The sequence below is a fragment of the Rana temporaria genome, chromosome 5 (assembly GCF_905171775.1).
Source record: "Rana temporaria chromosome 5, aRanTem1.1, whole genome shotgun sequence".
NCBI classification, from domain to species: Eukaryota; Metazoa; Chordata; class Amphibia; order Anura; family Ranidae; genus Rana; species Rana temporaria.
Window position 1 is genome coordinate 353,983,947 of NC_053493.1, and position 27,386 is coordinate 354,011,332.

The window sequence follows — 27,386 nt, forward strand, 5'->3', positions numbered from 1 at the left end:
GAGAACCGGGGGGGGCCTTTACAAAAAAAAGAAGAAATTAAGAAACATATATATATAAAAAAAGGGGGTAGCCATCCGGGGCCCTGGGGACCTCTGGGCCCTTTAATAAAAAGAAAAAATATATATAAAAAAGATATGTTTATTTAATTTTTTTTAAAAAGGGGGTTGCCATCTGGGGCCCTGGGGACCTCTGGGCCCTTTAATAAAAAAAAAAAAAAAATATATATATATATATATATATATATATATACAGTGAGGAAAATAAGTATTTGAACACCCTGCTATTTTGCAAGTTCTCCCACTTGGAAATCATGGAGGGGTCTGAAATTGTCATCGTAGGTGCATGTCCACTGTGAGAGACATAATCAAAAAAAAATTCCAGAAATCACAATTTATGATTTTTTAACTATTTATTTGTATAATACAGCTGCAAATAAGTATTTGAACACCTGTCTATCAGCTAGAATTCTGACCCTCAAAGACCTGTTAGTCTGCCTTTAAAATGTCCACCTCCACTCCATTTATTATCCTAAATTAGATGCACCTGTTTGAGGTCATTAGCTGCATAAAGACACCTGTCCACCCCATACAATCAGTAAGAATCCAACTACTAACATGGCCAAGACCAAAGAGCTGTCCAAAGACACTAGAGACAAAATTGTACACCTCCACAAGGCTGGAAAGGGCTACGGGGAAATTGCCAAGCAGCTTGGTGAAAAAAGGTCCACTGTTGGAGCAATCATTAGAAAATGGAAGAAGCTAAACATGACTGTCAATCTCCCTCGGACTGGGGCTCCATGCAAAATCTCACCTCGTGGGGTCTCAATGATCTTAAGAAAGGTGAGAAATCAGCCCAGGACTACACGGGAGGAGCTGGTCAATGACCTGAAAAGAGCTGGGACCACCGTTTCCAAGGTTACTGTTGGTAATACACTAAGACGTCATGGTTTGAAATCATGCATGGCACGGAAGGTTCCCCTGCTTAAACCAGCACATGTCAAGGCCCGTCTTAAGTTTGCCAATGACCATTTGGATGATCCAGAGGAGTCATGGGAGAAAGTCATGTGGTCAGATGAGACCAAAATAGAACTTTTTGGTCATAATTCCACTAACCGTGTTTGGAGGAAGAAGAATGATGAGTACCATCCCAAGAACACCATCCCTACTGTGAAGCATGGGGGTGGTTTTTCTGCACATAGGACAGGGCGACTGCACTGTATTAAGGAGAGGATGACCGGGGCCATGTATTGCGAGATTTTGGGCAACAACCTCCTTCCCTCAGTTAGAGCTTTGAAGATGGGTCGAGGCTGGGTCTTCCAACATGACAATGACCCGAAGCACATAGCCAGGATAACCAAGGAGTGGCTCTGTAAGAAGCATATCAAGGTTCTGGCGTGGCCTAGCCAGTCTCCAGACCTAAACCCAATAGAGAATCTTTGGAGGGAGCTTAAACTCCATGTTTCTCAGCGACAGCCCAGAAACCTGACTGATCTAGAGAAGATCTGTGTGGAGGAGTGGGCCAAAATCCCTCCTCCTGTGTGTGCAAACCTGGTGAAAAACTACAAGAAAAGTTTGACCTCTGTAATTGCAAACAAAGGCTACTGTACCAAATATTAACATTGATTTTCTCAGGTGTTCAAATACTTATTTGCAGCTGTATCATACAAATAAATAGTTAAAAAAATCATACATTGTGATTTCTGGATTATTTTTTTTTTGATTATGTCTCTCACAGTGGACATGCACCTACGATAACAATTTCAGACCCCTCCATGATTTCCAAGTGGGAGAACTTGCAAAATAGCAGGGTGTTCAAATACTTATTTTCCTCACTGTATATATATATATATATATATATATATATATATATATATATATATATATATATATATATATATATATATATATATATATATATATATATAAATAAATGTAGGTATATACAGTATATATATATATATAAATTAATTACAAAAAAGGGGGGTTGCCATCCGGGACCTCTGGGCCCTTTAATAAAAATAAGAAACCTCTGGGCCCTTTAATAAAAAAAAAAAAATATATATATATATATATATATATATATAAAAATATAAAATAAACATTTATAAAAAAAAAGGGGGGGGTTGCCATCCAGGGCCCTGGGGACCTCTGGGCCATTTAATAGAAAGAAATATATATAAACAAAAAAAAAAAAACATTTAAAAAAAAAAAAAAAAAAAGGGGGGGTTGCCACATGGGGCCCTGGGGACCTCTGAGCCCTTTAATAAATTATGTGGCAGATTCTGAAAGAAATTACGCCGGCATATCACTTGATACGCAGCGTAATTTCAAATTTTGCGCGTTGTATCTTTGTTTTGGTATCCACCAAACAAGATACGACGGCATCTGTGTTAGATCCGACAGGCGTACGCCTTAGTACGCCGCCGGATCTTAGATGCAATTGTCCGGCGGCCGCTAGGTGGCGTTTCTGTTGTATTCCGCGTTGAGTATGCAAATGAGCTATTTCCGACGATCCACGAATGTACGAGCGGCCGTCGCATTTTTTTACGCCCCCTACCCGCCGCATTTGAATTCCGCGCCCTTACGCCGCGAGAGATACACTACGCCGCCGTAACTTACGGCGCGAATTCGTTGAGGATTCAATCGAAGCCAAAGTAAGTTACAGCGGCGCAGCGTATCTGACATCTGCGTCGGGCGCAGCGTAGGTACGTGGATCTACCCCTATATATATATATATAAAAAAGAAATAAGATAATATAAATTAAAAAAAAAAAAATTATAAAAAAGGGGGGTTGTCATCCAGGGCCCTGGGGACCTCCGGAACCCTAAAAAAAAAGGTATTTTTAATGGGGGTTGCCATCCGGGCCCCTCAGGGACCCCGGGGCCCCTTGCAGGTGTATTGCCCATACCCCCCTGATGGCGGCCCTGCCTCTGATACCTAGGGACTGCTTCACCTTATTTTCGGAGCTTCTGAGTATCCACCAGGAAGTTCGGAGAGAACATAAGCCTTGCAGTCTCGTGGTGGATGACATCAAGCTTGTCGGCCTCTGTTAGGACCAGGTCCCGGTCACTAAAGTTTAATACCAAAAAAAATAAAAGTGCGAGGCAGTGCCACAGGTGGGCCTCGGGCAGGCGGCATCCTGTGGGCCTTTTCCACAGCAAAAAAGGATGAGAAGGCTGCCTGGGGGAAGAGCGTGTGGAGCAGCTGCTCAGTGTATCTGATCCCTCGTGCACTTCTCTGCGTCCTCTGTCCTGGATTCTAGGTGCTTCACTTTCACCTGGAGGGTATGCAAGTGTGCTGAGTGGTCTCTGACCATATCTTCTGTATCCCCCAGCCTGTGCTCAGCCTCCGTGATGCAATGACGGACCTTGTCAAACTCTTTCCTAATGAGACCGATCTCCATCTGCAGGGTATCGATCTTATTAGTAAGGGTGGATTGGCAGCCTGTGATAGCCTGCATAAGGGCTGCAAAATTGGTCTGCTCTGTGAGAGCTGGTTTTGGAGCCCTTTCAGCTTAGTCACCATATTGTTTGCCTCTGCCACGTGGGCGGACGCGCTGCCAGATGAAACTGAGGTATCCCTGTGACGCCGAGACTCTAATTGTTGCCAGTCCCATGTTATCGTCAATAAAGAGAGGTCAGGAGGGTCTATGGCAAGACCAGGATGATGTCAGAATGGTGAAAACGATAAAATCCCCCTTAATGGCGGCAGGGCTCCTTAACTAGGCGTCCAGCACCGTTGCCATCTTGGTCATGCCCCTTAATCTATGTATTGTATATACAAATGAATTATTACCATAAAATACTCAAACTTTACCATTCTTCTAATCTCTAACAGAGAAATGTATTATTCTTTGATCCAATATCTGAACTAGGAGGTCTAATTAGACTCCTTGAGCTAACACTGGAAGTGTGCACAGGACAACTACGTTTTTTTTACATGATCAACAGGTATTTTATTGCACTCATTGAATGGGTATAACAAATGGCTTTCAATGTTATATTTAATGGGGAAGTTCCCCTTTTCATGAAGACTACACAGGTGAACTAACATCAAGTATCCTGGCCACCCACCTATACATAGTGGCCGTGATGTCCCATGCTGCCGGTGTAGCAGTCCGTACAATGTACATCTCAATACAGAGCCCCGGAAGTGATAAATCATCATATTGTTTACAATGGCAAGCACTCATTGGCCACGCTGGGACACCTTACTGGAAAAAAAAAGGTTTAGATGCACTCATTGTTCAGCAAAGTCATGTTGCTGCACTGACCAATGGGTGCTTGCTATTGTAAACATTATGATGGATACTCACTCTAGAGAACTGCTACACCAGCAACACAGTGCATCAGGGCCACTATGTGTAGGGGGGTCGAGATTAGTGGCCCGGGTATTACTAAGTAGTTAGTTTTTTTTTTTAAATATGAAAAGGTGAACTTATCCTTTAACAGACCAAAAGAGAGAAAAACATGATTTGTTAAGGTTTAAATACATTTTAAAAAAAACATTAATGAAATTCATAAGCAACATAAGAAATTTTAAGAAAAAATTAAGCTGGACACCGGAGGAAAGCAGAAAAGAAAAGGTTTCATTTTTGTAAATCTTCACATCTGTTTATCTGTAGCTGTCTTATGTTATTATAGGGAATTATGTGCAGCATACCAAAAGAGAGGGGGCTTCACATTCAGCTACAACTAAGCTGTTTTAGAGCAACAGGCAATCAATTAATTATCATAGCTCCGACATATTCAGTCTAATTTCCTCCTGGTGCCAAATTCACTTTATTTTTGATGGTGAATTTACAGTAAGAGGTTCTTTTCAACCCCTGAGCCTATAATTTTACAATCCTTTTTTTCCGTCATACTCTGGATCCCTCCCATGTTCCCGGTCCCCATAATAGCCTCATGTCCTGCTTGTTTTACAGGTGGGTCGCTGCCCTCTATACATCAATAATATGATTGTCCACATGTTGCCTTTTTCCACGGTGAAGCCGTTTTCCAAGGTGTCCGTTTATGAAGCAGTGAAATCTATTCACTGCTTCTTTCTCCGGCATTCACAGTGAACATTTTTCTCCTCTGTGTGCCAGTTTATGAAGCGGAGAAGATCGCTTCACCCTTGGAGGAGTGAAGTGATCTACCAACGCTTCGAACAGTGGAGAACGGACCAGAAATTCACAGAAATACGGAGATGTCAGTTTATTGAGCAGTGATAAATTATCACCGCTCAGTACACTGAAAGACGGCGTGGTTAATGTAATTAAAATTAGGAGTCCCCCTGCATAATTAACGCGCGATTAACGAGGCGGCGTTCGCAGGCATCATCCCGGTACCGTTGTTTAGAGCGGGCGATCGGCTATCCAAACATAACTACCAATGCGGCTAAAAGCCGCTCGGTTGTTATGCCGGAGGAGCGGGAGGGGACATCCCCCCCCTCCCGCCGCCTTTCGCCGCTCTGACCGGGCCTCCCGTCCCACCGGGAGACCCGATCCTAGATCCGCCGCCTTCTGTGTCCAGGTTGGAGACTGACACTAAGCCGTAAGCGGCTTTGATTCAGTCTCCGCATTGAAACCACGGAAGTGGCGTCATGACGTCACTTCCGGGTTTCTCGGCTGCCAATGGCGCCGGATTTAAAAAAGTACACAGTATTCAGAATCGCCGTTTTCGGCGATCTGAATACTTTGAAGTGCAAAGGAGGGCTCGGAGGTCTTTTAGACCCCCGATCCCTCCATAAAGAGTACCTGTCACCACCTATTGCTGTCACAAGGGATGTTTACATTCCTTGTGACAGCAATAAAAGTGATCAAAATGTAAAAAAATAAAAAAACACAATTTAATATTATAAAAAAATAAAAAATAAATAAGAAAACAAAAACCTCCTTAATCGCGCGATTAATCGTGAGTTAACTATGACATTAATGCGATTAATCGCGATTAAAAATTTTAATCGCTTGACAGCACTAATATTTATGTATATGTATGTATACACATAAATATTACAGGGGGACATAGTTACAGTGTTGGGGGGTCTGAACGAGGTAGAAGGAAGTTAAAAATCTTCCTCCTTCCTGCTCAGAACCCCCGGGATTCCCTCTTCACTCCCCGCTTCACCAGCTCTGAGATGGTGAATCGGGGAGTGTGAATTCTGACACAGATCACCAGTGAAGCGCTCAGATCACAGCTTCATAAACTGTCCGTTACTTCTCTGTGTGTAGAGATAATCGGTGGGAGAACAAGTTCAAACACTTTTCCCCCCGATTATCTCTGTTTCATAAACTGTTTATGGGCTGTGATCAGTGGTGATCCTTGGGATCACCGCTCTTCATTGCTTCATAAACGGACATTTACTGTCTTAAACCTCTTGGAATTTGGTGTTTTTAGTTACGCGCAGTGAGTTGAAGTTAACTAACATTTGATCAAAGCTTATTGCTAATTTTTAAACATCATTACACATGATAGGATATTTGAAAACCAAAGGGCCAGATTCACAAAAGGGATACGACGGCGTATCTGCTGATACACCGTCGTATCCCTGTTTCTATCTATGCGACTGATTCATAGAATCAGTTACGCATAGATATCCCTAAAATCCGACAGGTGTAATAGTTTTACACTGTCGGATCTTAGGATGCAGTACCGCGGCCGCCGCTGGGGGGATTTTGCGTCGTAAACCAGCGTTGGGTATGCAAATTAGCAGTTAGGGCGATCCACACATTTTTTTCCCGTCGTTACGTCGCCGCAAGTGTTAGTTTGCCGTCGCAAAGATAGTGTACCTTTAACAAAGTGTAAACTTAGTACACCATGTAAAAGTATACCCGTCTTTCCCGCGTCGCTTTCGATTACTTTTTAAATTTTTTATTTTTCCCGGCGCAAGTCTTTTTTACCCGTCGCGATTCACAAAACGTCGGCGCGTCGTAACTTCGCGCAAAGCACGTCGGGAAATTTGCGACGGGAGCATGCGCAGTACGTCCGGCGCGGGGGAGCGCTTAATTTAAATGGTACTCGCCCCATTCGATTGGGCCCGCCTTGCGCCGGACGGATTTAGGATACACCGCCGCAAATTTCCAAGTAAGTGCTTTGTGGATCGGGCACTTAGCCAGAAAATTTGCGGCAGTGTAACCTAAATCGGTTACGTTACGCTGCGCCGCCTGGCTGTGAATCTGGCCCAAAGGGCTTTCCACTAAGACTAAGCACTACACATTGTCAGTTCACTAGTGAAAGCAATAAACGCTTGCATTGCATTATGGAATCTTTGGAAACACAAAGGGCAGTCATAATAAATAATAATAACAACAACAACAAAAAACGTGTGTATTGCAACTGTATATTTGGCTATTTTTAGTGTGTAAAATATCATTTGAATGTAGTATGATTTTCATAATTACTGCATCACTTTGGCTTTGCAATCCAAACATAGAAGTGCGCCATTAAAATTCAAGAAGACCACTTATGGATGTCAGGATGTAAACACTGTTTTTTTTTGTTTTTCTTTAATTATACAAATTCTTCTTTTCTCTTTAGGCACCTTAACATTCATTAATTGTGTCAATGTGAAATGGGGAACAAGAGTTCAAGACATCTTTACATATGCAAAGATTATGGCCCTCCTGATGATAATTTCTGTGGGTCTTGTGAAGATCAGTTACGGTAAGATCATCATTTCCGTGTAAACCTTCCAAGGACATTACATACATGACTACACCTTATTCTACAATGTCTATCTCTCCATTGTTTGTACAAAGCAACCATTCGCTTCTAGAAATAAAAAAATACAAAGGCTCCTTTCTTGCTGGTCTTATCTCTTGTGTTTACATTCAAAATAATTAGTAGGGAGATCTCTGAATGAGTCACACGCTAAGAATATCCCAAGAACGATCGTCTTATACCGAAAACCAATAGGTTACTAAAGTTACGAAAATTCTCATAGAATGACGTCACCGTCGTAAGCATTGGCTTGTTCCGGTTTAATTTCGAGCATGCGCACTGGGATACCCCCACGGACAGCGCATGCGCCATTAAAAAAATACGTAATTTACGTCGGGTCACCACATATTAACATAAAACACGCCCCCATCACATCGATTTGAATTGCGCGCCCTTGCGCCGCCTAAGTTACACTACACCGCCGTAACTTACGGCGGAAATTTTTTCAGAATACCAAAAAAAACTGTAAGTTATGGCGGCGTAGCGTATCATAGATACGCTACGCCGGACGGAAGAATGCGCCGATCTACGAGGATCTGCCCCAAAGGTCTTTTTAGTAAGGAAGAAGGAAGAAGTAAGGAAGAAGTAAGGACTTTGTAATGTACATTATAACATATAGGCCCGGATTCAGAAACGAGATACGACAACGTATCTCCAGATACGTCGTATCTCTGAGTGCGGGCGGTCGTATCTGTGCGCCTGATTCAGAGAATCAGTTACGCATAGATTTCCCTAAGATACGACCGGCGTAAGTGTCTTACACCGTCGTATCTTAGGCTGCATATTTACGCTGGCCGCTAGGTGGCGCTTCCGTATAGTTACGCAAGGAATATGCTAATTAGGTATTTACGCCAGTTCAGAAACGTACGTCCCGCCGGTGCATTTTTTTACGTCGTTTACTTTAGGCTTTTTTCGGCGTGTAGTTACCCCTGCTATATGAGGCGTAGCTAATGTTAAGTATGGATGTCGTTCCTGCGCCGAGTTTTGAAAATTTTACGTCGTTTGCGTAAGTCGTTCGCGAATAGGGCTTTGCATAAGTTACGTTCACGTCGATACCAATGAGGCTTTGCGGCGTAATTTCCAGCATGCGCCGTTCACAAAAAATGTCACATACGCGGGGTCAAGTGAAATTTAAATAAAACACGCCCACAACATGCCCATTTGAATTGGGCGGGCTTACGCCGTCACACATACGTTACGCTGCTGTAACTAAGGGCGCAAGTTCTTTCTGCATACGGAACTTGCTCCCAAATTTACGGCGGTGTAATGACCGCAGAAAGATGCGCTCATCTTTCTGAATCCGGGCCATAGAGTGCAGTATTAGGCCTCGTACACACGGCCGAGGAACTCGACGTGCCAAACACATCGAGTTCCTCGGCCAGTTCAGCACTGAAGCCACCGAGGAGCTCGGCGGGACGAGAGCTCCCATAGAACAACGAGGAAATAGAGAACATGTTCTCTATTTCCTCGTCGAGCTCCTCGTCGGCTTCCTTGGCCGAAAGTGTACACACGACCAGTTTCCTCGGCAGAATTCAGCCAGAAACTTGGTCGGAAGCTGAATTCTGCCGAGGAAACTGATCGTGTGTACGGGGCCTTAGAGACTTTATAGTGAATAAAAACAGTCACTGTAAAATATAGCATATACAGAGCAGCACTCAAAGTGCTGGGACAGGACTATGAAATGCACAGCACATCTTACAGAGTGCAGTGCTCAACAGTAAGATAAAATAAGCAATATTGCCCCCCAATCAACCTCTTATTAAACACAGGATGTGAAAATAATATAAAAAATATAAAAAACGTGCAAAGTAACTAGTGGTAAAACGTATCACTGAGGAAACTACATGCTATATGTAACTGATCGTTCCTTATACACGCGCTGAACAAGCCGGTATATGTGAGTGGATTCAAATGCACCACAGACCTATGGTATTTCTCTAATACTGCGCAATGATATATTCCTTTTTTTTCCATCTTGTATGATAAACAATCTGCATGAGAACATTAAGAGGAATTAAAGGGAAATATTAGGATCATTGGCAGACAAACTAACTGCGAGCATGAGTAATTACCAGGAAGACTTTCATCTGAGAATTTACATCCTGCATGTGAATAGACTTAATTGATTGATGGACTTTCATATATATTACACATAATTACTTGTCCTTCTTATATGTTCACTGGTTTTATTATCAGATAGTTTGCACGTTTTATCACCAGTTACTTTGCACGTTTTTTTATATTTTTATATTATTATCACATCCTGTGTTTAATAAGAGGTTGATTGGGGCGCACTATTGCTTATTTTATCTTACCTATTTTTGTGGCAGAACACTACTTAATGGTAGCAGCCTTGATCATTTAGTTATCTTTTATTAATTGGCATAATTGTAATATTTATATAAGCGCTTTAGTAATTTCTATCACAGTGCTCAACAGTAATGCCACATACACATGACCGTTTTTCGGGTTGTAAAAAATTAAGTTTTTTTTTAATGTCATTAAAAACGATCGTGTGTGGGCTCCAGAGCATTTTTCACGATCTTAAAAATGGGCATTAAAAATCTACAACTGTTTTAACGTTGTTGTTTTTAACGTTGCAAAAAATGGTCGTGTGTGGGCTTTAATGACGTGAAAAAAAAACACATATGCTCAGAAGCAAGTTATGAGATGGGAGCGCTCGTTCTGGTAAAACTAGCATTCGTAATGGAGTAAGCACATTCATCACGCTGTAACAGACTGAAAAGCGCGAATCGTCTTTTACTAACCATCTGAATGGAACTTCCCCTTTATAGTGCCGTCGTATGTGTTGTATGTCACCGCGCTTTTTTTTCACGATCGTGTGTAGGCAAGGCCGTTTTAACGATCGGGTTGAAAAAAACGTTGGCCCAGATTCAGGTACATTTGCGCTTTATTTGCGGAGGCACAGGGCTACGATTTTGCCCTGCACCCCCGCAAATATTTTGCGCTGCCCTCGATTCACGGAGCAGTAGCTCCGTAAATTGCAAGGGCGTGCCGGCAAAATTGCCCGGCGTAAGCGCGCGCAATGTAAATGATCCCGCCGGGGGCGGGAATCATTTAAATTAGGCACGCTCCCGCGCCGAGCGTATAGCGCATGCTCCGTCGGGAAACTTTCCCGACGCGCATTGCGGCAAATGACGTCGTAAGGACGTCATTTGCTTCAAAGTGAACGTGAATGGCGTCCAGCGCCATTCACGATTCACTTACGCAAACAACGTAGATTTTAAATATCGCGACGCGGGAATCCTATAGCATTGGGTGCGCCTGCTATTAGGATGTGTAACCTTGCGCGAAACCCGACGTACGCAAACTACGTCATTTGCGTACGCAGGGCTCGCGCAACGTTGTGAATCGGTGTTAGTATGCAATTTGCATACTATACACAGATCACAATGGGAGCGGCCAACGCAAGAATGCAGCCTAAAATCTGCGTGGCATAAGAGCCTTATGCCACGCAGATTTTAGGCTGCAGTCGGCGTAGCGATGTTCCTGAATCAGGAGCATTCGCTACGCTGGAGCAAGTAAGCAATTGCGCTGTGTAACCTATGGTTACACAGGCGCAATTGCTTCTTGAATCTGGCCCGTTGTTTTTTCTAGACCATTAAAAACGTCATTTTTTACAACCCGAAAAACGGTCGTGTGTACGCGGCATAAGTGTTCCTTCAAATATTGATGTTGAGTGGTATGTGTATCCCCATAGGATTGGTCTTCACTAGTATGTGTGCCGCCATAAAATTGATTTCCATTGGTCTGTGCGCCCACTGGCAGTCAGTAGTCTCTGTCTGCTCACCTTAATGGTCTGTGGTGATTATCCTTTTAATTCTGGTGGTGTGTTTGCATTACATTTGTCTTCAGTGATAAGTTTGCATTGTTATATTGGCATTCAGTAGCCTGTGCCAATATTGGTAGCCAGTAGTCTCTGTCTTCCTTTTGTCAGGGATCAGTGGGAGCTTTATGTACCTGAGAAACACTGCAGAAGACCTACATCTCTCCCATCCAGTTCCTGGGTCTGTGACATTGAGCCTTTAGTATGTAGGCATGCTTGGGCTGGATATTACTCCGCCAGATATTGATGTACTTTGATATTCAGATTGAGCCACTCTGTTTAAAGTCTGTCTAATCCCAGGGTAGAATACCTGAGAAACATGCCCCAAGTTCTAAGATCTAGCATCACTTATGGTGACATCTGTTCCACAGTATTTTAGTGCCGGAATATTGTTCCTTTTTAGCCCATTTCAACATAACCTGACTGGTTTTACTCTCTTTTTTTCTTAGGCGAGACAGAAAATCTCCAAAATCCTTTTGAAGGGTCAACAATTAATGTGGGATCGATGGCTCTAGCTCTCTACTCTGCACTTTATTCCTACTCTGGATGGGACACACTGAACTTTGTCACAGAGGAAATGAAGAATCCCAAGAGGTTAGAATCCCTTAAAATGAAACTGTCCTCACTGTGTGTGCACGCCTATGGTACATCCTATTATATACAGTGTGGATATAAAAAGTCTAGACACCCCTGTTGAAATGTCAGGTTTCTGTGATGTAAAAAACGAGACAAAGATAAATAATTTCAGAACTTTTTCCACTTTTAAATGTGACCTATAAACTGTACAACTTAGTTGAACAACAAACTGAAATCTTTAAGATAGAGGAAAGTAAAAATAAAAAAATAAAATAATATGGTTGCATAAGTGTGCACACCCTTAAACTAATACTTTGTTGAAGTACCTTTTGATTTTATTACAGCACTCAGTCTTTTTTGGGTATGAGTCAATCAGTATGACACATCTTGACTTGGCAATATTCGCCCACTCTTCTTTGCAAAAACACTTTAAATCTGTGCGATTGCAAGTGCATCTCCTGTGCACAGCCCTCTTCAGATCACCCCACAGATTTTCAATCTGATTCAGGTCTGGGGTCTGGCTGGGCCATTCCAAAACTTTAATCTCCTTCTGGGGAAGCCATTCCTTTGTTGATTTGGATGTATGCTTTGGTTCATTGTCATGCCGAAAAACGAAGTTCCTCTTCATGTTCAACTTTCTAGCAGAAGCCTGAAGGTTTTGTGTCAATGTTGACTGGTATTTGTTCATTATTCCCTTTACCTTGACTAAGGCCCCTCTTCCAGCTGATGAAAAACAGCACCAAAGCATGAAGCTGCCACCATCATGTTTCGCTGTGGGTATGGTGTTCTTTTGGTGATGTGCAGTGTTGTTTTTTTGCCAAACATATCTTTTGGAATTATGGCCAAAAAGTTCAACCTTGGTTTTATCAGACCATAAAACATTTTCCAACATACTTTTGGGAGATTTCAGATGTGTTTTTGCAAAATGTAGCCTTGCTTTGATGTTTTTCTTCGTAAAAAAGGCTTCCGTCTTGCCACTCTACCCCATAGCCCAGACATATGAAGAATACAGGAGATTGTTGTCACATGTACCACGCAGCCAGTACTTGCCAGATATTCCTGTAGCTCCTTTAATGTTGCTGTAGGCCTATTGGCAGCCTCCCTGACCAGTTTTCTTCTCGCCTTTTCATTAATTTTGGTCCCGTTCTTGGTACTGTCACTGTTGTGCCATATTTTCTTATCTGCATGATGACCGTCTTCACTGTGTTCCATGGTATATCTAACCATCCAGTGCACTGTGCAGCATTATAGGCCTCCTCAGACCACCATCCAGAGCACTATGTAGCATTACAGCCACTGTTCAGAGCAATGTGCAGCTTTACAGGGCTCCTCAGACCACTTTCCAGAGCACTGTGCAGCATTACAGGCCTCCTCAGCTCAGACCACCATTTGGAGCACTGTGTGTAGCATTGCAGCCACTGTCCAGAGGACTGTGCAGCATTACAGACCTCCTCAGACCACTGTCTAGAGCACTGTGTAGCATTACAGCCACCATCCAGAGCATTGTGTGCAGCATTACAGTCCTCCTCAGACCACTGTCCAGGGCACTGTGCAGCATTACAGGCCTCCTCAGCTCAGACCACCATCCAGAGCACTGTGAGTAGCAATGCAGCCAACGTCTAGAACACTGTGCAGCATTACAGACCTCCTTAGACCACCCTCCAAAGCACTGTGCAGCATTACAGGCCTCCTCAGACCACAGTGCAGTATTACCAGGCTCCTCAGACCACCATCCAGAGCCAGGGATGGACTGGCCATTGGGACTACAGGGAGTTTCCCGGTGGGCCGATGGCTCAGTGGGCCGTCTTCAGTGACAGCGGCCTGGGAGTTTCTCACTTCTGCCTAATCTTGTCCCATAAGGGGGGGCACCAAACTGATTCTTTGCCCCGGGAGAAAATAATGTCTAGCTTCCCCACTGGTACTGCCTATAAGAGGACCAGTACCAGCCGTTCTACTCTAATAAAGTAAAACGGCTAGTGGCTAGTGAAGGGGGAGAGGTGGCTTGGGTGGCCAGGGGGTTGCGGGAGTGGTCCGGCCGCTGTGGGAGAGACCTGTCAAAGTGGGCCAGTCTGAATGAAGTCCAGGGCCAAATTTTTGTCCCAGTCCAGCCCTGTCCAGAGCACTGTGCAGCATTAAAGTGAATGGCAAAAGCTCATATCATTGCATGATCTACTGCTGCCTTTTGTGGAACATACTAAAACTCCAGAGTGACACCATGTCCATGTCCCTGGCTGTCCCTGCCATATTTGATCTACTCAGCCACCTTGAGGACTTTAAACAGAACACTAGCTACCAACACCTTGCTACAATTGCACGGAAAATGAAAGAGAATGTAAACCAGCGCTTTGCTTCATTCTTTTATCCAACTGATGTGTTCTCGCCACTTGCAGCAGCTGCTTGTTTTGTCAACCCTACTGTCTGTGAAACCCTTGCTGATGTGGCAGATGAGAATTTTCAGGAACTACTTAAAAAAAAGGCAGAGGAGTATACTGTAAGAAGATCCACATTGTCCCACACACAGAGAGGGTATTCATTGTCACATTTGACCTCTCTTGAGGCCGGCGAAATAGAGCAAGGGTCATGTTAGCAAGAAATGCTTTCCTTAAAATGAATTGAAACAGATAGAAGTGTTTTTTTCTCCGGGTATTTATATTTCTAAGGGCCCTTTCACACGGGCGGACCGTATGTCTGCTTTTTCATCCATCCATGTACGGATGAAAAAGGGACATACATTGGTCCCTATTAAATCGCGGGTGTCAGCGGATGAACATCCGCTGACACCCGATCTCGCCCGGTTCCGCATTCCTCCGATTCTGCAGACGGAGGAAAACCCCTTTTTTTCCATCCGTCTGCGGATCGGGTGAACACGGACAGACGGTCTGTGTTCATCCGATCCCCCCACAGAGGAGAGCGGAGAAAAGACAGGGCGGTCCCTGCACAGTGTGCGGGGACCGCCCTGTCATCCTCCGGCTCAACGGGGATCAACGGAGCGATCCTCACTGAGCAAGCGGAGGTTCACGGGGCGGATCATCACTGATCTGCCCCGTGTAAAGGGGCCCTTACATAAGAAGCATACCTAATACTTGAGTTCTGCTAATTGCAATAGGAAGAATCAATATTTTCAACAACAGTTTTAATTGTCAATTTCAATTCATAGGAAAAATGCGCAGGCTACAACAACACAGCCATTAATATGTCGAACTATAACAACCACCACTCTTTATCAACTCCTCTCTCTCTTAGCATTGACAAATTTGACAATAGAGGTAAATATCACAAAGAAAAAGAAAAATAGATCAGTAGCTGTCAAAAAGGGCAGCTTTACATCAGGGTTATGCCCCTAGTATTCTTTTTAGTGTGATAGTTACCTCTATTGTCATTGCGAATGCTGAGAGAGACAGAGAGAGGAGTTGATAAAAAGTGGTGACTGTTATAATCCACACACTAATGGCATTATTGTAGACCAGGTGTGCCCAACCAGTGGCCCGGGGGCCACATGTGACCCGCGGAGCCCTCTGGTGTAGCCCACAACCTCCTTCTCTGGGATGGAATAAAATAGAATAGAATACTGTTATTAAAAGTATGTTTATATTACTAAAATCACAGTGTGAGTATATATGGGCAAATTTGTTCGGCAGTGGTTACTGGGCTGCTTTCAAACTGATCCACAGGTGCAGAAAAGTGCACCTGTGGGTTACCTGCACTGAGCCATAGACTTATACAGTATTACCTGCGAGTTTGGTGTGCTGAGAGTAGAATGTGCTCTATAGAGCCGAGTGTGCTGCCATCCACCCACTCAACTCATTGTGGCCTGCGACCGGTTACCAAGTCACTTAAGTGGCCCTTGCTCTTCAAAAGGTTGGGCACCCCTGTTGTAGACTGTGCACTTTTTCTTTGAATGTACCTGAGAATTAGAACTGTTGAAATAATAAACTGACAGTAAATTCGTATTTTAGAAATAAGCATTACCCTTTGTTTATTATGCTGTGCCAGACGTGTTCTAAAAAAAATTAAAAATTATTTGTGTGATGATGCCACCATGCAGTGCACATTTACATGAACTTTAACAGTTCAAGAACCTGAACAAATGTAAATGTGCACTGCATGATACGTGGCATCATCACGCAAAGAGTTTTTTCAGGTTATTTTTTTTTTATAATTTTAAGGTTAAACTTCTGTCAAAAAAGCAATATTCTTGTAACGAAACTTGGCATTGCTTAAATAAAGATGTTATATAATGACTAAATCTGTGTCTATAGTGCATGTTCAAACCTTAATACCATAGATAATAACATATTAAATTTTTCACTCCAGGAGTATATAACGAGTTTGGTAATTTGTAGAGAAATGCTTAAATAATGCATTACAATTTAACTAAACCCATTCGATTTTAGATGCCAAATTAGAGTTTTAGTCGACTAAAATGTAGAATATTTTAGTCGAATAAAAGGTACTGGGGATCTTATTAGACTAAATACGATTAAAACTCAAACAATTGTAAATTACTAAAATGTGACTAAAACTAAAATGGCATTTTACTCAAATAACTAAAACTAAATTGAAATTTGCTGAAATAAATTACCAGTGCCTGCAACCATCAATAATCAAAATATTCCCTTTTTGATAGATTTAAATGATCATTGAATCATGGAAAGAAGACCTCTGGGGTCTCTGGCCATTTCTTGCCCGTAACCAAATGACTGAACTTAAAAATAGCCGACCGGAATGGTTTTATTACCAGGCAGGACCACCACATGTGTAGATATGTGCCTCTCGGCTCACCACATCTCCAACATTAATCTAATATAGCCGGGTTGATCTTATTTAATAGAGCAAGGCAGTGGTACCACCTGATTACAAATTCATAATTTTGTTCCTGCAATTGGGAAGCTAATATTGACTTAAATTTGAGAGAGAAGGCTTTATCCCAGTCCTTAGGAGCCAAGTTGTTGCCTAATTCTTGTCCCCAGTCTCAAATGTAAAAAGGGTGATCAGGGAATGTGTAAGAATGTAAGGGTGCCATATATTTTAGAGAGAGCTGTGGACATTTTAAATCAGAAAGGCACAACTCCTCAAACTGAATCAGGACCCCACACAGCCACTCCTTACCCAACCCATCATAAAAGTGACATAGTTAAAAATGTTAAAAGCCACTCTACAGGAGCAAGAAAGGGAGCTGAGCTCTCCCAAGGATTTCAGACCCTTATCGGTGAGCGTGTGCCAAATAGGCAATGGGCATGATGGTTGGCAGCAGACAAAGCCCTTATCTGACAAGATGGCTCCAGGCACGAAGAGACATTATAGAGTATGTTGTAATGACCTTGTCCCTAACATTTAAAAATTAAGAAAACACAAATAGCTGTGTTAGAGGCCAGCTATCAGTGGGGAGCAACCATGGAAGGGATGTCAATGGTATAGGCGATAAGTCCATTTAAAGGTAACCCACTGCTTGAGAAAACCATGGTGGAAAAAATCCAGTGCCCTACTAATTAAAACTGCAGCATGATATAATTGAAAATATTGCTATATCAGAATCCCTTTTTCATTTAATTCCAAATTGGGCAGGCCTGAACCACCGGCGTCTCGCCTCTTCACCAAAATATCATACCTTAGTCTACCCCAGGATCTAGGCCAGATACATTTAAGTAATATAGACGGCTCCAATCAAAAAAATGAGCATGGGACCCGGATCGGAATTGTTTGAAAGATATAAAGAAATCAATGGAGGATATCCATCTTAAATAGGGACATCTATCCCAACCAGGAATGTTGCATTGGTGACTAAGGCATTACTGCATGATTCTGCATGACCATCTCCATGTTACTACATAGGGAGACATCATGTAAAATTGGATTTACAAGTTTCTTGAAAATCCTCATTTAACACGCGGACCGATGATCGCGGGTTCCCCTCCTCCCCCCATCCCCCCCTCCCTTCCCCTCCTTCTACTCGCGCCCAGACCGGGAGTATCTCCCACTGGGTGAATATCCCTCTTGGCTCCCCTGACTATGTCTCGGGGGCTGTGACTTTCTACTTATTCTCCCTCTCTTTTTTCTTGCTACCTCTTGGATAATAGGAAAAGGTGAGCGGGTCCGCGGATCATTGATTGCATGTCACGTCCCATGGGTAATTACTACTCTACGGACGACACCGTTGGGGATGTGGCACGGTAGGCGTAGAGGTACCAGTACGAAGTCGGTCGCATATCGCCCATTAGGGCAAGAGGACCGACGCTACATGATAGCCTATCGAATATCTCGTTTGAACGTGATGACTGTGTGTATCTGACTAATTTTTGTTTATGTACCTTTGGATATCACTGTGTTTACAATGTTACTGTGATCCGTGTGGACACGCTCTTTGTTGTGTATAAATAAAGAATTTTGAAAAAAAAAGAAAATCCTCATTAATAAGAACTGGACACTCATACTCAACAATATACACTCACTAGCACCAGGTTTGGATTTTAAAAATGGTATTTACTGGTGTTTATTTACACAGTTAGGCTGGCCATTATATATTTTACGGATGTAGTGCAATTTAGGGGTGCATCTGGAAATGTCTTGCATACATAGTAACATAATTTTGGGTCTCCCATCCTTTTTAACTGGTTATAGTGTATGCAAACCCAAACCCCCAAATGTTATATATTTCAGTAAAAGTACAGTTCAGCTAAATACAGAACATGCCTGATGATCTTGCCAGAAGTACAGTGTCTGTCAGTTTTTTTGTGAACTGAAAAGACAGTAAAAACAATGTTGTTTAATTTTTGTAAACTAACTACTTCAAAGTAGAGAAAAACCTTACTATGTACTCTACTAAATAATCACCAGTTGGTAAACAGTGGGTAGGAGCAAGTATTGCTGGTTGGACTTTCTGAGCCATAGAGTTATTGCCCACTGCTTTCACATTGATCAGCTTTTCTTCTCTTTTTGCGTTACAAAAAGCAGAAGAAAAATACGTGACCATTAAATCCTTTGGAACTCTTCCCAAAAATCAGATGAGTTTTAAAAAATCGGGCATGTTGCATTTTTGATGAGTGTTTTTTCACAGGTGCAGGTTGATGTCAAGCAACCAGAAAATGCACTGGAACCTGGCAAAAATGCAGCATAAGTGTTTTTACAGTATGTTTGCAAAGGAGCAGTGTGAAAGCAGGCTTATGCCGCGTACACGCGATCGGACATTCCGACATCAAAATCGTGGATTTTTTTCCAACTGATTGTTTGCTCAAACTTATCTTGCATACACACGGTCACACAAATGTTGTCAGAAATTATGAACGTCAAGAACACAGTGACGTACAACACTACGACGAGCCGAAAAAAAATAAGTTCAATGATTCCGAGCATGCGTAGTATTTATTCCGAGCATACATAGGATTTTTGTGTGTCGGACTTTCCCACAAGAACTTTTGTTGTCGGAAAAATCGAGAACCAGCTCTCAAACATTTGTTGTCGGAAATTCCGACAGCAAATGTCCGATGGAGCATACACACGGTCGGATTTTCCGACAACAAGCTCACATTGAACATCTGTTGTCGGAAATTCCGACCAAGTGTGCGCGGCATTACACCCCACCACATACAGTAGGTAGGTCCTATCTGTCCTAGTGCACAAAAATATTACATTTTAGAGATTTTCCTTTAGTCCCAGAACACTAATGCTGTTACTACTTTACTGCTACTGATGTTAGTTTCATGTATTCACAGGAACCTTCCTCTTGCTATTGCTATTTCAATGCCTATTGTGACTATTATATACCTTCTGACCAACGTGGCATACTATGTGGTTCTAGACATGGCATCTGTTTTGACCAGTGATGCAGTTGCTGTGGTAAGTTTTCTGTAGTTGTGTTTTAAGTCATTTTATTTTAGTTCTGATAATACTTGTATTCTGCAAAAACTGTAGATATTTTAGGAAAGGTCAATGAAAAAATAATTTTGATCATAAGCAATAAATGCTAATACTATTTTGTGTTTTTTAGACCTTTGGAAATGAAGTTCTTGGCCATGCTAAATGGCTGATTCCAATAGCTGTTGCTATGTCTTGTTATGGCGGTTTGAACTCCTCTATAATTGCAGCGTCAAGGTGAGTAACTGACAGGTCAGGCCTGACAGACAGGAAAACGTTATACGTGACTGTAAGATTCTGTACATTCATATCTTGATGTAAGTGGCCCTTCTTGCACTGGTCACCAATATGGGGTGTCACTTCTTAAATGACAAAGATTTGGGGGGTACACCCTAAAAGATGTATTAAAGATGGTGCAGCCATAAGACCATAAAACAGATCAAAATATTACAGCGCACACATGCAAAAAATGACATTTAACTTCTCCAAGGCTATTTAAAACACCTGAACATTTAAAAAAAATAATGGGGTACTTTGTCATAGTAAGTGGGCTTACGCACCATATAGCCATATGGTGTGACCAAATCCCCATATTTTTTAGGTGAAATTTTCAGGTGTTTTAAATAGCCTTGCAGGAGTTAAATGTCATTTTTTTGCATGTGTGCGCTGTAATATTTTGTTCACTTCTTAAATGGCCACCAATGTAAGGGGGCATTTTACTGACCACCAATGTAAGGTAGTGCTTCTCCACTGACCATCAATTAAAGGTGTTATTTTGCATATGGACCGTCAGGGTAGTGTCTGTGTTTCTTTTATGGTCATTATTATAATTTTTTTACATTTCCTGATTACTATTAAAAATAATTAAGTTGTATAGTGAAGCAGAGTGATATAAAAAGTATGCCACCGTGAGCCATTACTGTTCACACTCATTCTGACCAGGTGCAGATCCAGAGTCTAGTCTCGGGAGGAGCACTGCCAGAAAATAAGATTTTTTGCGGGCAATTTATCTGGGAACAAGCTGGTGTTAGTGCTTCAATCATCACGGCACCATGGTTGTTATGGTGTCAGGCTTATTGAAGCGCAGTATTTCTATTAATAATGAAGTGGTTCAACTCACCATAATGCAGAATTAGTGGGAATACTGAGCGTGTCACTTGCCACAATCGCCTGCCACACATTGCGAATTGTCACTTGCCTGCCACCAGATGCAGATGGTCACCTGCCACATGTTGCGGATTGTCACTTGCCACGTCATCTGCCACACGTTGCGGATTGTCACTTGCCACCAGATGCGGATTGTCATTTGCCTGCCACCAGATGCAGATTGGCACCTGCCACATGTTGCAGATTGTCATTTGCCACGTCACCTGCCACACCTTGCAGATTGTCACTTGTCACGTCACCTGCCACACCTTGCAGATTGTCACTTGTCACGTCACCTGCCACCAGATGCGGATTTTCACTTGCAACGTCACCTGCCACACCTTGCGGAATGTCACTTGCCACGTCACCTGCCACCAGATGCGGATTGTCACTTGCCACGTCACCTTCCACACATTGTGGATTGCCACTTGTCAGGTAAGGTGGTGTTTTGCTTGTCTCTTGCTTCTTTGTCCCAGAGTCAGGCAGCAGATAATGTAATCTCTCTGCTGCCCACGCTGCCTGCACAGTGAGGGTGGAAGTTACTGCAGGGATGCGGATCGGTGGGAGATGACGTCATCTCTCTGCTCTCCTGCCCATTGGCCAGCCGCCCACACACACCTAGCCTGCTCTCTCACGTCTCACCCGCCCACCCACACAAGGAGCAATCCCGGCAGCCCAGCCAATCCACTCTCTCTCACCCGCCCGCCCACAAACCGAGCCGCCCGGCCCTCCCGCTGAGCCGCCCGCTCTCTCATCCGCCCGCGGAGCCACCCGATCTCGGAGCTGCAACAGATTTCTTGGGGTTGGCAATTTCCCCATTGCCCCCCCCCCCCCTGGATCCATCCCTTATCATGACAGTATGTATCAACTGCCAGTGCTGTGTAAGTACGGGAAGCAGATATAATTACTTTTTAAGTACTTATTTCAGTTGCAACTTGAAAGTATATTAAATACTGTGTTAATATATTCATAGGTTATGGTGTTTTCTTATTTTTTTTTATATATATGCCTTGAACATTTTCTTAATAAAATATCACAAAGTGTAGCCTTAAGTCACCTACAAAGCTTTGCGAGTGCTGGTACACATAACAAAGCACAGATTATCCTGCCATTTGTACTTGCTTAGCAATTTTGCTGTTTAGCAAACTGATTAATATGTTGGTTCTTAAAGTATGCCAGCTCATACTTTATGCATTAGGACTTCCCAGGATTGTAGATGTATTGCTTAATCCCAAATCAGTTGTAAACTTGCTAATGTATTCATTTCAAACTCATTTTACAATATCCTGCTATTTAAATAAAGATCAGAGTGATCCTGTTGCACCTGTATATGTCCCCCAAAAGTTACAGAGGGTACAGTTATTTATACCTGCTATGATCAATACTCACGTTATGTTAACACTGACCTGGTCCTGGTTGGCCAATAAAGTGTCACAAGTACTGAAGTCACCGTTTATAATGGCCTTGTCTATATCATAAAGAAAATATTTCTGTTCCTCTAGGCTGTTTTATGTCGGAGCAAGGGAGGGTCACTTACCTACAAGTCTAAGTCTGATTCATCTGCAGAACTTCACCCCTGTCCCTGCTCTTCTCTTTAATGTAAGTGTACAAATACTAATGATCATACTAACTTGCACTGGGCATTTGTGCACACATTAAAATATTAAGATACAAACTAGTTTGAGTAATTCATTGCCCATTTAGCTGAGTGATACCAAGATGATTTACAGTGCCTTGAAAAAGTATTCATACCGCTTGACGTTTTCTATATTTTGTCATGTTACAACCAAAAACGTAAATGTATTTTATTGGGATTTTATGTGATAGACCAACACAAAGTGGCACATAGTTGTGAAGTGGAAGGAAAATGATAAATGGTTTTCCAAAATGTTTGCAAATAAATATCCTAAAAGTGTGGCATGCATTTGTATTCAGCCCCCTTTACTCTGACACCTCCTGAACTAAAATCTAGTGGAACCAATTGCCTTCAGAAGTCAACTAATTAGTAAATAGAGTCCACCTGTGTGTAATTTAATCTCAGTATAAATACAGTTGTTCTGTAAAGCCCTCAGAGTTTTTTTTTAGAGAACTTTAGTGAGCAAACCATATAATGAAGGCCAAGGAACACACCAGACAGGTCAGGGATAAAGTTGTGGAGAAGTTTAAAGCAGGGTTAGGTTTTAAAAAAATATCCCAAGCTTTGAACATCTCACGGAGCACTGTTCAACCCATCATCCGAAAATGGAAAGAGTATGGCACAACTGCAAACCTACCAAGACATGACCGTCCACCTAAACTGACAGGCTGGGCAAGGAGAGCATTAATCAGAGAAGCAGCCAAGAGGCCCATGGTAACTCAGGAGGAACTAAAGACATCCACAGTTTAGGTGGGAGAATCTGTCCACAGGAGTATTAGTCGTGCACTCCACAAATCTGGCCTTTATGGAAGAGTGGCAAGAAGAAAGCCATTGTTGAAAGAAAACCGTAAGAAGTCACATTTGCAGTTTGTGAGAAGCCATGTGGGGGACACAGCAAACATGTGGAAGAAGGTGCTCTAGACAGATGAGACCAAAATTGAACATTTTGGCCTACAAGCAAAACGATATGTTTGGCGGAAAACTAACACTGCACATCACCCTGAACACACCATCCCCACTGTGAAACATGGTGGAGGCAGCATCATGTTGTGGGGATGCTTCTCTTCAGCAGGGACAGGGAAGCTGGTCAGAGTTGATGGGAAGATGGATGGAGCCAAATGCAGGGCAATCTTAGAAGAAATCCTGTTAGAGTCTGCAAAAGACTTGAGACTGGGGTGGAGGTTCACCTTTTTAGCAGGACAATGACTCTAAACATACAGCCAGAGCTACAATGGAATGTTTAAACCAAAGCATATTCATGTGTTAGAATGGTCCAGTCAAAATCCAGACCTAAATCCAATTGAGAATCTGTGGCAAGATTCGAAAATTGCTGTTCACAGGCACTCTCCATCCAATCTGACAGAGCTTGAGCTATTTTGCAATGAAGATTGGACAAAAATGTCACTCTCTAGATGTGCAAAGCTGGTAGAGACATCCCAAAAAAGACTTGCTTCTGTAATTGCAGCGAAAGATGATTCTACAAAGTATTGACTCAGGGGGGCCGAATACAAATGCACACCACACTTTTCACATATTTATTTGTACAAAATGTGGAAAACCAATTATCATGTTCTTTCCACTTCACAATTATGTGCCACTTTGTGTTGGTCTATCACATAAAATCCCCAAAAAATACATTTACGTGTTCAGTTGTAGCATGACAAAATGTAAGAAATTTCAAGGGGTATGAAAACTTTTTCAAGGCACTGTATATTGTTATTGCTGCACACAGACATTTTTTTACCTTAATGCATAAAAAAAAAAAAAAAAAAAAAATCACCAGGGTATGTAAACTTTTGATCAGGATCATTTGGGTAGTTTCTGTTGCCATTATGATTTAAAAAGAGTAAACACTTGATAATAAATGGCTTCAGCAACCCACACAAGAACGAGGAGAACACGCAAACTCTGTGCAGATAGTGTCCTGATCAGGATACAAGCTGAGGGCCACTGTACTGCCTATGGTAGACTACAAATGTTTTTTTTTTTTCTTATTTCCAAGGGGTTAATGGCAATTGTCTACCTGCTTGTGGAAGACATCTTTCAACTCATAAACTACTACAGCTTCAGTTATTGGTTATTTGTTGGTCTTTCTGTTGCTGGATTAATAGTACTGCGAGTTACTCAACCAGAAAGGTCACGTCCTGTAAAGGTAAGTTCTGTCATTATGATTAAAAAATGTTTTTTATATTAGAGATAGTAATTTATGCATATTTGTTTATTTTTGCTGCATAGCTTTTTGAATTAGCCCACTTTATCATTGTTTAACAACATTATCACACATTATGGCATATTACTGCATTTTTGTTCCTTTTTTTTTCTTGAATTGGCACACCATTTTTGAATTATCATTATTTGTTTTAGTGTTGAGGTCACTTGCTAATGGTTGCAGCTTTTTCATGTGTATTTTTAGGGTGATATATTATTCTTCAGTATTTATTGTGTATATTACCGTAGTTTTGGTTGGTTGTGAGGTCAATAGCAGCGCACAAGTACTTTATATTTAAGTTCTGCCATTAGCTATCATAAAAAAACATATATATTTAATAGTATTTAGGCAGATACTTTTAAACCGATTTCACACTGGGACGTGGGCGGCGTCGGCGGTAAAACAACGCTATTTTTAGCGGTGGTAAAGCACCGCTATTTTTAGCAAAGCTTTTCCGTAATTGTTACGCTTTTAACCCCCGTTAGCAGCCGAATAAAGGTTAAAACCACACGTAAAGCGCTGCTGCAGCAGGGTTTTGCAGTAAGTTTGGCCGCGGTGCCCATTCATTTCAATGGGCAAGAGCAGTGGAGGTGTGGTATACACACCGCTCCTTTACCACTCCAAAGATGCTGCTTGCAGGACATTTTTTAACATCCTGCCAGCGCACCGCTCCAGTATAAACGCCCTTGGGCTTTCACACTGGAGTGAATGGAGACGCTCCTTCAGGGTGCTTTGCAGGTGCTATTTTTAGCATTCTAGTGCCTGCAAAGCACCTCAGTGTGAAAGGGGTCTTAAAAATTGACCTGTTTACGAATTTCGAAGGCTTAAGGGAGCCTGTAAGGATATAGGACTATTGCAGTTTCCATTACTGGGTGTTTGTTTAAAGAAAAGTCACCAGGAGGTTTTAGAAGTTGCTCTTTACAACACATGAGCTACAAATTTAGGTGGTGCAAAATATTGTTCTGAAAACGTCAAGATAGCCTGTAATATGGATCTACTTTAGTTGTGTCTTTTGTAATGGGTTCACATTTTCCTGCTCTGGGTACAACATGATTCCAAATCTACCAAGTATGGGTCTGAAATTAATTAAAAAAAATTAGGAATCATTTTCAGTTGCTTCATGCGAGTCCAGAAAAATATAATAGGACAAAGTCTTCAATAAATGATTGTATTTGATGTCACATTTGTCCTTCATTGCAGGTCAGTCTGTTCTTTCCTGTGGTATATTGCCTCTGCAGCCTTTTCCTGGTTATCGTGCCACTCTACTGTGATACCATTAACTCATTCATTGGTGTTGGAATAGCACTCTCTGGAATTCCTGCCTACTTTTTAGGGGTTTATTTACAAGTTGAAAAGAGACCAAGATTCCTTTCCCTTCTTTGTGGTGAGTATCAATTTCTTTTTTTCATTTTCCTGTATTAAATATTCTCAGGAGGAGGCTTATTGATCACCTTGTCTCATGGGCAGGACTGTGTTTTTTGTTCCAAGCAGTGAAACCATTTTGCCCCTCAATATTCACTGCTACATTTTGATATAGTATAAGCCAGGCTCCTGAGCTTTAATGCCATATCCAGTACTAGTAATAGTAATACTTAGACAATTGGGTTAAAGTGGTTGTAAAGGTTTCCGTTTAAAAAAAAAGAAAATAACAAACATATCCTACTTACCTCCACTGTGCAGTTCGTTTTGCACAGAGTGGCCCCGATCCGTCTGTTCTGGGGTCCCACAGCAGCTCTCTCGGCTCCTCCCGCAATAGATAACCCCCTCTGGGAGGCTCTCTGGTGCACACCCGTGTCATACACTTGGCGTCCATAGACGCTGATTGTATGACTCGGCCCCACCCCCCGTGCCCGCGTCATTGGATTTGATTGACAGCAGCTGGAGCCAATGGCTACGCTGCTATCAATATATCCAATAAAGAGCCGAGAAGCCGTGGAGAGAGTGACACAGGATCGCGCCCGCGGAAATTTGGGGCTCAGATAAGTAAAACGAGGGGGCTGGGGGGCCGGACACTGCAAGGTGTTTTTTCACCTTCATGCATAGGATGCATGAAGGTGAAAAAACAGAAAGGTTAACAACCACTTTAAATGAAAAAACAAAAACAAAAGGTCAACCCCATATAATTCTGCCCTAATTGTCCCTGCTGAGGATGTTTTTCTCTGCTATCAACATTCTTGGTACTTCTTGGTTGTTTTTTCCTCTTGAAGTTCAAGAAGTTGATTATATTTTGTGAGCTGGTCTGTACACAGCAGCTATTTGTATCAATGTTTCCTCTGTGATGTCTCTGTGAAGGCTGCAGCTGGACCTCATTGGACTGAAGTTTGCAGGGCCTGACTAAAATGTGACCTTCAGACACTGGGCTCTGCCAGTGGTGCTTTCCATACCTTAGCCTACTGTGTTAGCTGGAAGGCAATCTCCAG

At 42.3% G+C, this 27,386-nt stretch overlaps 1 protein-coding gene across 1 annotated transcript in view; it reads left to right on the top strand.

The window, feature by feature from the left end:
• Window positions 1–27,386, top strand: part of LOC120941275 (Y+L amino acid transporter 2-like) — a 49,554-nt gene that overhangs the window by 16,604 nt on the left and 5,564 nt on the right. Inside the window, exons 3-9 of the mRNA XM_040354596.1 lie at window positions 7,519–7,644; window positions 11,998–12,142; window positions 19,834–19,957; window positions 20,109–20,212; window positions 22,624–22,720; window positions 24,760–24,909; window positions 26,167–26,350. Of these exons, the coding sequence (XP_040210530.1) occupies window positions 7,519–7,644; window positions 11,998–12,142; window positions 19,834–19,957; window positions 20,109–20,212; window positions 22,624–22,720; window positions 24,760–24,909; window positions 26,167–26,350 (930 nt within the window). The remainder of the gene's footprint in view (window positions 1–7,518; window positions 7,645–11,997; window positions 12,143–19,833; window positions 19,958–20,108; window positions 20,213–22,623; window positions 22,721–24,759; window positions 24,910–26,166; window positions 26,351–27,386) is intronic.